The sequence below is a fragment of the Coenobita brevimanus genome, chromosome 51 (genome assembly GCF_032717465.1).
Source record: "Coenobita brevimanus isolate Jiangsu-jjx chromosome 51, ASM3271746v2, whole genome shotgun sequence".
Lineage (NCBI taxonomy): Eukaryota > Metazoa > Arthropoda > Malacostraca > Decapoda > Coenobitidae > Coenobita > Coenobita brevimanus.
In genome coordinates this window covers 30590888-30601835 of record NC_137004.1, presented here as the reverse complement: position 1 = coordinate 30601835, position 10948 = coordinate 30590888, and the positions used below count along the sequence as shown (strand labels likewise).

The following is a 10948-nucleotide window of genomic DNA, read 5'->3' as shown; positions in this document are numbered from 1 at the left end:
AGCAGCTGACAGTGATAGAAATAAGGTGTCGGTAAACGGACGTATCAGTATGAAGGGTTAATGACAGAATGAACGTGGTCTTTAAGCGATCTGAAAAGGAACATTGCGAATAGTGTTTTCCTGGTTCCATATTCTTGCAGCTTACTAGGCTCTTGTACCTTGTCTTCAGCGATTTGTTTTCCGTAATCCATCCTAACCTTTCAGTCAAATAGCATATTATCATACATGGTATAAGCCTTTATGTGTGTGTGTGTGTGTGTGTGTGTAAAAAAAAAAAAAGAAACTTTGTTGGATGATTGCAGTTGGGTCAAAGATGAGTCTGTTTTAATATCATGTTGATTGAAAATTTCTAAAAGGATGTTTTTACCCCTAATTGGTCCCATTTGTTTTTCAGCTGAACAGCCCGATATGGCCGCAAAGCACTTGCTTCTGCGTTGACACTAAATCGTTGGTTTCGAGCAAAGCGAATCGCGGTCTAGAAATGGCTTTCATTTGAGCTAGCGCCGTGCGTCCCGAAAGGGCCGCGAATCGCTTGCTTATTTATTTAATCTTGCTGTTTCCATACGACTGCACCCAGCATAAGGAAGTTTTGTCGCACTGAACAGATTAATGGCGGCAATCACCCGAGTTCATGAGTGAAGTGATTAACCTCTTGAATCAGGTGACGTTTATCTATTTTTTAAAAATCCATTCTAGCCATCCCTATGCGATGTTTTTCAGGGTAAGGGTAAACTTTTATTTGAGTGTTTAATATGGCTTTCACTGACCCTTTCACTGCATGGGCTTATTACTAAAACTAAACATCGTCTAGTAGCAGAAGGAATACTAAGAAGGTGACAGATTTCAGTGTTTATTAACCAGTTGATTTTTTGTTTCCAGGTTACTGTGTTAGGGGTACGACAACAACAACAACAACAACAACATGTCTGAAAACGGAGAGGTGATCATGCAGTTCAAAGAAAACGGAGAGGAGGTGGTGAGGAGGAGGAGGAAAAGGAAAGAGGGAGAAGAAAGTAAAGAGGAAGAGGAAGAGGAGGAAGAGAAGATGGACTATAAAGAGATGTATCACCAGGAGGCAGAGAAGAGGAAGACCCTTATGAAGCTAGCACAGAAAGGTGAGAATTGTGTTTTTGTTAACAAACGCGATTTTATTCAATCGACCCTCATGAAGGCAGTGCAGAAAGGTGAGATTCGTGTGCTTGTATTTTATAGCAACTACTGATTCACCTAATTGACCCTTATGAAAGTAGAAGAGAAGGGTGGGAACTGTTTTTGGTAATTTAGTTACCAGCTTCGTGTTTGATTGATACTTATAAAGGAAGGACAAAAGGTCTTTTTTACAGTGACAAAGGTGCATTTATAATTAGCCTTATTTGACCCAAATGCAGGTAAAACAGTAAGGTGATAATGCTGATTTTCTCGGTAACAAGCCGTCAATTTAATTAACCCTTAATGAGCCACGAGACAAAGGTAGGGATTATGTATTTTTTTAGTGATCAGAGTTCTCTTTCGCTCCTTTTATTGCATAAAGATGAGAATTATTTACTTATTAATGAGTTGACCCTCATGCATTCAACAAAGGTGAGATTTGTGTGTGTGTGTGTGTGTGTGTGTGTGTGTGTGTGTGTGTGTGTGTGTGTGTGTGTGTGTGTGTGTGTGTGTGTGTGTGTATTGCGATATTTTTTCCGTGCTTGTGATGTACTGTATAAATCTTTTAGCAACAGACAGTAATATTATTATAACTCTTATGTTTCCGTCATGTATATAGGTATCTGTGCCACTTTTCACGAAATAGGCAGTATTTATTTATTGTAAGAGACGATGACTTGATTACCTCGTTTGATTTTATTGCGCAGTAGTGTCCATGGTTACCAGCAGAAAAAAAAAATGATATGAATAATGAGGGTGAGTTCAGAGCATGTGTGGTGAGTACTGGTGTGTTTGGTGAGTGAGAGCGTGACGTGTGTGTGTGTGTGTGTGTGTGTGTGTGTGTGTGTGTGTGTGTATGTGGTGGGGGTTTAGAGTATAGTGTTACAATCCAGAGGGCCGGCAGCACTTGTAAGGACTTGCGTTATCAATAGTCAAAGATAGGTATAGTTTTCCTTGCCTGTCATCCTCTCTCACTGCACCATCACTCTCACCTTCCAAGTACCCTCTTTTGAAACTCTTCCTACATCTATACCCTCCTTCCTCACCTCATTTCCCCCCCTCCCTCACTACCTCCTTCACCCCTGCCTTCCTATCCCCCCCTCCCCTCCCTTACTATACCCCTCACCCTTCCCATACTATCCCCCTCATCTCTCCTTCACTATTCCCCTCACCCCTCCTTCATTATCCCCCTCACCCCCACCCTTCCTTCTCGCCTTTCACCCTCCCTCACCACTCATCCATCATCACCTTCATCCCCCTTACCCGTCCTTTCACTTGCCCACTTTTCGTACTCTTCACCCCTCGCCTCCCCCCCCCCTCCCAACCTCTCTCTCTCTCTCTCTCTCTCTCTCTCTCTCTCCCATTTCTTGTACAGGACAGGGCAGGACAGCAGGGCAGGGTAGGTAAGGGCGGGGTGAGAAGGAATGAACAGAGAAGGGTTCAGACAGCAGGAATTTTAATAGTAGGTCAGTCTAGACTAAGGGAAGGCAGGACAGACGCAGGACAGTACAGGACATAGTGCAGGGTAAGGAAGCTGTGAGAGGGGCAGGACATACGACAGGACAGAGCATGACAGGTTAGGCCGCAGGACATGCACAGGATAATGAGGGAACGCAGATGGGGCAGGGTAAGGCAGGGCACGGCAGGGCAGGGCGGGGTTAGACAAGGTAAGGGCAGCGGGTATGTGGTTAGGTAGTGGCGTCTGATTACATGTGTGGTAGGTATCTTGTGCCTGTCTGCCTACACCTGTCCTGCTTATACCTGTCTTGTTAGCTTATGCCTGTCCTGTCTGCCTACGCCTGTCCTGCTTATACCTGTCTTGTCTGCTTATGCCTGTCCTGTCTGCCTGCCTACACCTGTCCTGCTTATACCTGTCGTCTTCACTGCACCTGTACTGCCTGCCTACACCTGTCCAGTCTGCTTACACCTGTCCTGCATATACCTGTCCAGTCTGCCTAAACCTGTCCTGCGTATACCTGTCCTGTCTGCCTACACCTGTGCTGCATATACCCGTCCTGTTTACCTACACCTGTCCTGCTGATACTTGTCGCAGTTTGCTGACATCTTTCTCGCTCATACCTGTCCTTTTCTGCTGACGCCTGTATATATATATATATATATATATATATATATATATATATATATATACACACACACACACACCTGTACGCCTGTCCTGTGTGTCTTCATCAGCTCTGTATGTCTATACCTGTCATATTTACCTACATAATTCCTGCCTGTGTACCTCTGTTCTGCCTACCTACGAGTACACCATTTCTGCGTGTATACACCTGTCTTATCTCTACACTAGTCCTATTTCTACACCTGTCTTGTTTGTCTACACCATTCCTGCCTGTGGTCACCTGTCGTGCCTGTAAACATCTGTCGTGTCTTTTTGAATCTGTCCTGCCTGTCTACGTTTGTCCTCTCCACACCTGCCCTACGTACACCTGCCCTACATACCCACACCTGTAATGCCTATATATACGTGTCGTGCCTACACCTGTAATGTTTGTATACACGTATGCGTACACCTGCCCTGCCTACACTTGGCCTACCTAACTCAGAACTCTTATCTGCCTGACGTCCTTGCCTCGCCTTTGCATCCTGTCGATTTCTTTCGTTGAGAGAGAGAGAGAGAATGATCATTTAGGGAAAAGAGTCTCTCTCTCTCTCTCTCTCTCTCTCTCTCTCTCTCTCTCTCTCTCCAACGCAAACTTACAAAATTTTCACATTAGATAAAGGTACACACACACACACACACACACACACACACACACACACACACACACACACACACACACACACACACACACAGGTACTGGTGCAGGAGGTGTGGTATTGATCAGTGCATAGTGGGGGTGTGGCTGCACGTGCTGTTCCCCCCACACGTACTCGCACGTGCTGGACCTTTCCCCCACATCTCTCGTGTTCTTACGCGCCGTTCACGTGCTGTACTCACTCACCTCTTTATGTGCTATCCCACCTCCCTCACGTACCCCCGCACGCCCTATCACAAGCTACTTTTCACGTGTTGTACCTTATCTCTGCCTCTCACGTGCTTTTACTGCCCCTCGTCCCGTCCCCCAAATACGTGCAACCCCCAAACGCGCGTCACTTGCCACGTACCGTACTCCCTTCTCCCCCTCTCCGTATATGGATCAGTCTGTCTGTCTGTATGTATGTATTTCTACCTCTCTCCGTCTCCTCTCTCACCAAGTCTTTTCCTCCCCCAGGTTTGGTGTACTTCCTTTTCCGTGGCCGTGCTGGGGAGGTCTGTGTCTTTACTATAGTTTTATTACATTGCTAGAGTGACAACGTGCATTTAGTAACGTCATTTTGGTAAATCCTTGGTAGGGATCGAAAAACATGTGAACGTGGTACTTGTGACTCTCTCTCTCTCTCTCTCTCTCTCTCTCTCTCTCACACACACACACACACACACACACACACACACACACACACACACACACACACACACACACACACACACAGCGTGGTTCATTCATATTCCCCTCCTAGACTTATGCATGTGCACCTGACCCTATGCACGTGCCAGCCCCGTAACTCATTGGATAAATGAACGTGTGTGTGTGTGTGTGTGTGTGTGTGTGTGTGTGTGTGTGTGTGTGTGTGTGTGTGTGTGTGTGACCTTTGTGTTCCCTTGGGCTTTTGTCAATATTGTTGGTTTCTAGTGTAATCGGTATGAGGATGCGACCTTGGGGAGTTATGATCATGATGTTCATGTTGATGATATTGGTGGTGATGATGACGAGTTTATTTATTATTATTATTATTATTATTATATTTATTATTATTATTATTAGTAGTAGTAGTAGTAATAGTAGTAGTAGTGGTCGTATTGGGGTGGTGATGGTGGTAATCGTATCTTGTTTTTAATACTTGTTCTTTTTAATGCTGGTGTTACTACTAATCTGCTCCTCTGTGAAATAGAGTAATTGATGTTATTGTTATTATTTTGCTAATAATTTTGGTAATGATGGTGTTGTGATCTTAATGACGAAGATGGCAGCAGTAGTGATGATTGTTCTGCTGACGATCTTTGTTATACTGAGAGTGATGGTAATGATGATGATGATACATTATTTTCTAACATATGCATTGTAGATGATGATGATGATGATGATTTTTTTTTCCCTGAGAGACTGCAATGTTGCGCCTTAACAGAGTGGTATTTTTTTTCCCTGACTTGAGACATTTTAAATATTTACCCTCTGAACTTTCTCGTGTGTGTGTGTGTGTGTGTGTGTGTGTGTGTGTGTGTGTGTGTGTTCTGGAAGCAGGTTTAGTGTATTCTGTCCTGTGAGTTTGTGTGCGTGTATATCCCTGCTGTCTTGGTAGGTGCCTTTATGTGTGTGTGTGAAAGGGAGATTATTAATTTTGCATGTGTATTAGGGGTTGTGTGTGTGTGTGTGTGTGTGTGTGTGTGTGTGTGTGTGTGTGTGTGTGTGTGTGTGGTATGTTAGGGGTTGGCTGCATGTGTGTGTGCGAGCGATTGATTGGTTGTGTGCTTGTGAGTGTGCGTGTGTGTCTGCATGTTTGTAGTGTGTTAGAGGTTTGCGGTGTAGGAGTATATGTCTAAGTATGTATCTATGTATCTATATCTTTTAATTTTCCATCCTGCCATTATGTATTGGAGGATGGTTTTTGGCGGCATAAAGGTAGAAGAACGAAATAACGAGAGAGAGAGAGAGAGAGAGAGCTGTTCGACGGAGAAAGGCCTACTGAATAATGTAGTCTGCAGGGAACTTAAAAAGAAAACAAAAAGAAAAAAAGTGTACCTTAAGAGACTAGAGGTGTGGCAGTTTGAGGTGTGATATTGAAAGGTGTGTGGGGTGTGTTGGTGTGAGGTGTGGCGAAGTGCGGTATGGTAGTATGTAGTGTGACGGTGTTTGGTTCGGCAGTGTGACGTGTGTATGGGAAATGTGACGGCTTGATGTTTGGACATGTGATGTGTGGTAGTGTGTGGTGAGGCAGTGTGTGATATGTTAGTGTACGGTGTAGCAGTATGAGGTGTCGCAGAGTGTAATGTGATAGTGTATGTCTTGTGCTAGTTGTGATGTGGCCTTGTGTGGTGTGGCGGTGTGAGGTATGGCAGTGTGAGGTGTGGCACTGTGAGATGTGATAGTGTGTGGTGTGGCAGTGTGAGATAGGACGGTGTGTGCTGTGGTAATATGTGGTGTGGCAGTGTGAGGTAGGATGGTATCTGGTGTGGTAATGTGTGGTGTGGCAGTGTGGGGTAGGACAGTGTGTGGTAGGGCAGTGTGAGATAGCATGGTATCTGGTATGGTAATGTGTGGTGTGGCAGTGTGAGATAGGGTAGGGTAAGGTGTGGCAGTGTGAGGTGAGGTAGTGCAAGGTGAAACTGTGTGGTGTTGCATTGTGTAGTGTTAGATGTGTGGCAGTGTAAGATGTTGTGTGGTGTTTCAGTGTTAAATACGGAGGCAGTGTGTGGTGTGTGTGAACTCATGAGGTGTGGTAGTTGAGTTGTGGCAATATAAGGCCAGACAGTGAATAGTGTGACAGTGTGAGATGTGTGTGGTGTGAGATGTACAAGTGTTAGGGTGTTGAAGTGTGAGGCGTGCCGGTGTGAGGTGTGGCAGTGTGAGGCGTGGCAGTGTGAGGCGTGGCAGTGTGAGGCGTGACAGTGTGAGGTGTGGCGGTGTGGTACCGTAGTGTGAGGTGCGACAGTGTTTCTGCTGTATATTGATTTTTGACACAATATACAAGTATTGTGTGGAAATCCGATTATTTATTTTGTTCTAGCTACTGCCAGAGTATTTTATGCAGCATGGAAGAGTCCTGGCAATGAAAGGGTTAATAATAATCTCATAACCCCGTTTATATTCTGTTTTCTTTTCATTTCGCAACCACCACGCAATGTTATTAATTCTGAGACAGACCTGTGGTGATAGTGAAGTGGTTAGAGAAGAAGCACTCTGTCAAACTCTGTTATTGTTATTATTATTATTATTATTATTATTTTATTCAGCTTGTCCATAGTCTGAAATATTTAAAGGCGCTAAAATTCACACTAGTGGAATAGAGCCTCGTATATGTTGAGCTACTTATCCCCTTCACTACGAGTACGTCTTGTATTTTCTCCTTGCTATCTCCGGACTATTTACTCAGCCGGGGTAGCCAGCTGGTTGTGAAGGGGTTGATGAAGAGTATGTCTGACTCCTCACGTTCTGAATGTCTCTGTGCTTGAATAAAATCGTCCGGAGAAAGCAAGGAGAAAGTGAAAATGGTATCATCGTATTGAAAGGGTTAAAGACAGTCCTTTCTAGTATAATTTTTTATTGCACTGAAGTGAAAAGAAAACGTTGCAAAGAAAGTATACACACACACACACACACACACACACACACACACACACACACACACACACACACACACACACACACACACACACACACGAGGGAGAGAGAGAGAAAGTAAATGAAGTATCGAGCGAGCATTGCTTTAGCGATTAATACGTCGTATATCCAGTAGTGTGTGTGTGTGTGTGTGTGAAAATGCAATATAAACCAGCGCCTTTCAACCTTAATCTGAACGGGTCACCTTTGGGCAGTCTTTCCACGAACTGGTGGCGGCCATTATGAAGCCGGCCAGACGGGCATCAAAACACAGTAGACACACTCACAATAGTCCTGCCACACCATGTTTTCTCCCGCACCTGCTTTCGAAAATTGACCATATTCCCGCTATACCACTAAAAAAAAAAAAAAAAGGTTGTCAGTTATAGGATTGCATCGAAACTATATAAAAACATAAAAACAGTAAACAATAAAAATTAGCCTCCCTACACACTTCACACTGATACCAACATTCTGCGTAAAAATGTGTATTGTTATAGCTAGTATTACTAAAGTTGGTACGCTTTATTATTGGTATTTCATCTATGTCCCCTCTCCGGGTGTTGGGAAAATGTAGTCAGTTATTTGTTTTATATTATTAACCTCTTCAAACCGTAAATAGCGCTCCTTTATGTTCTGATTTTTACATAAGCAGAGTTAGTGAGCTGTGTTGGGACGGGTCACCCCTGAATCACCCCAGTTTAAAAGCACTGTTATACACGGTTTAGCTTCTTGAATATTTAGTGGTTCGAATAGCCTACATTTACATTCAGGGAAGCTCTCCATTCCAGTATATCTTTGTTTGGAATGAAGTGGAAGGAGAATACGTTGGAGGGAGAAATACTGGAGGATAAACTACGTTGGAGCGGAGAGGCTTGGAAAAGAGAGAGACATGCTTAGGTCGGGAGGTGCTTATGGTGAGAGAGGGAGAGTGGGAAGATACCTTAAGTCGAGAGCCAAAGAGCCCTGAGAGAGAGAGGGGGGGAGGGGGGGATGCATAGTTACATAGATTTGCAGACCACTGAGATCTTATGGTCATTTCTAGGTAGCCCGACCACAGAATCATGTGACTAATCTGCTCCTTAGCTGCAGATGTTAAAGAATTGTAAGAGTTTAAAGAACAGGAGAGTGTAACAGAAAGCTTTTCCCCAACCTTCCAGTCCCTCCGTCAGTGAACCGTACTGGAAAAAATAGGTAAAAGGAATATCTTGTAGGACTCAGATACCAGAAGGAAATTTTATAGTAAATGGAGAAGTTAGTAATAAAATGAAACATCTCTCCAAGAAATAGAGCTAATGGTACTGATCATGTACTAAAAAAAAAAAAAAAATCATATACATAATTGCGCACTTGTATACATATTTGCACTGTTGTGTAAGTTTATATCCATATTAATTACTGCAGTCTGTACAATCGCAACAGGAAGTTGTGTCACGAAGTCGTGTGGTCTTAGTCCATAATATGATGTTTGGTAACTTACAGAGCTTTTATTTTAAGAGATTATTTTTGTTTTGTGTGAAATGGCAACAGGAAACAACTACCGAATGCGAAAATAATTTTATGTTTCAATTTTGAAAGAAAAATGCAGTTGCAGTTTTAGTAAATAATGAAGGAACTTGACAGGACAGTTAGAAATTGATATCTGGAATTATTATCGAACATCGATTTATACCAGGTTAATTGTTACTCTGAGAAAGATATAAACAAAACCATTAATATATTTTGGGTTTACCATCCAACGCATTTGACATCTTACTGCTGAATACGTAAAATTATTTTTTCATTTTCCATCTTTGTCGTCTCCATGCAGGGAGGCGGAAGGTGGGAAAAAAGAAGAATATTTAGACTGTGGAAGATGGAACGTCTTCAGGCCAGGAGAGAAACGTATTCAGTGGCCAGCAGGATCACCAGACCTGATGCCTATAGAACATTAAATTTGAGGGACACTTATAAACAAGAAGTGAGATACTAACTGTGGTAGCAACAAAGACAACGTGTTAGCTCATATTGTACGCATCCCGGAAAATTTCCGACCTAACTGTGGGTGATCATCATTGTGAAAGCCGTATAAGTTAACATCTGTGGATAAAAGATTAAATGAAATATGATTATTATGAAATCATGGTTTGTACACAAAATATTCAGGTTTAAAAAACTGCCTGTAGAGCTGAAAGAAAGAATATGTCCTTAACTCAGCGAAAAAATGACTCTACAGGTAGATGGCCAATTGTACAGTTATTTGTTAGCCATTTTACCCTTAGACTGTTTCTTCAACTGAATGAAGATCAAAATTAAAGCAACAGATTGGTTTCCGTGCCCTTTACATGGAAACAGCAAAAACACGGAAAATGTGTCAGTATTAAGCAGGCTTTTCTGAAATATTATTTAGACAGAAAACAAGATAAAGGCAAGCGTACTTTCCTGTGTCTTTCTTCCTTGCCACAGAAGTACCAAGATATTTTTCTCAAGTTTAATTTTGATGGGATAAGTTTGAGGATATATGACACGGAAGGACTTTTTTTTTCAGTAAAACGAATTTTCTCAATAAATAAGCGAAGAGAAGAAAAGTAAGAGAAGGAAAAATGTAGCCGGGTCTTTGCCAGACTGTTTCGTTATTGACTCTCATATACGGTATGTTTACTAATGTCTTGTTGAAAAGCCTAATAAGCTTCGGCTGGCAGAAATCTGAAATCAAAGCCACGAGTCGATAGGGTAGAAAGACTGTCATGCATTGTTGATCTGAATTACATTTTGTTTAATTCTGTTTATCTTTCATATATTTAACATGAAAAATTATAAACGACGTCACGGCCTCCACGTCCTGTTAGATAATTATGGCGGTAATTTGTCACTTATATATAAGATTGATTCTTAGAGACTGACTTTTGCCGTAAATGCTATAAGTCACTTTTTTTTTTCTTTTTTTTATTTACTACTGATATGCCTTTTTCATGATACAATTGGCAGAGTTTAACTGTTGTCAGTTTAAAAAAATTATAGTAATTGTGTGCAACAAAGGTATTTACACACCCACACACACACACACACACACACACACACACACACACACACACACACACACACACACACACACACACACACACACACACACACACACACACACACACACACACACATATATATATATATATATATATATATATATATATATATATATATATATATATATTATATATATAATTATATATATAATTATATACCTGGTATATATATCAATTTATCTTTCTGTGTACCTGCCTACCTGTCTGTCTGTCTGTCTGTATACCTTATATACATATATATGTATACAGTATACAGGTGTCTGTATGTTATGTAAAGTATCTACAAATTCTCTCTCTCTCTCTCTCTCTCTCTCTCTATGCACACTTGTATATACGTATACAATATGATGATTGATC

At 42.0% G+C, this 10948-nt stretch overlaps 1 protein-coding gene across 1 annotated transcript in view; it reads left to right on the top strand.

Moving 5' to 3' along the window:
• Nucleotides 1–1024: 1024 nt before the first annotated feature.
• LOC145400100 (uncharacterized) overlaps nt 1025–10948 on the top strand; it is a 117896-nt gene continuing 107972 nt past the window's right edge. The window contains exon 1 of the mRNA XM_080272608.1: nt 1025–1115. Within this exon, the coding sequence (XP_080128734.1) occupies nt 1046–1115 (70 nt within the window). The 5' untranslated portion in view covers nt 1025–1045. The remainder of the gene's footprint in view (nt 1116–10948) is intronic.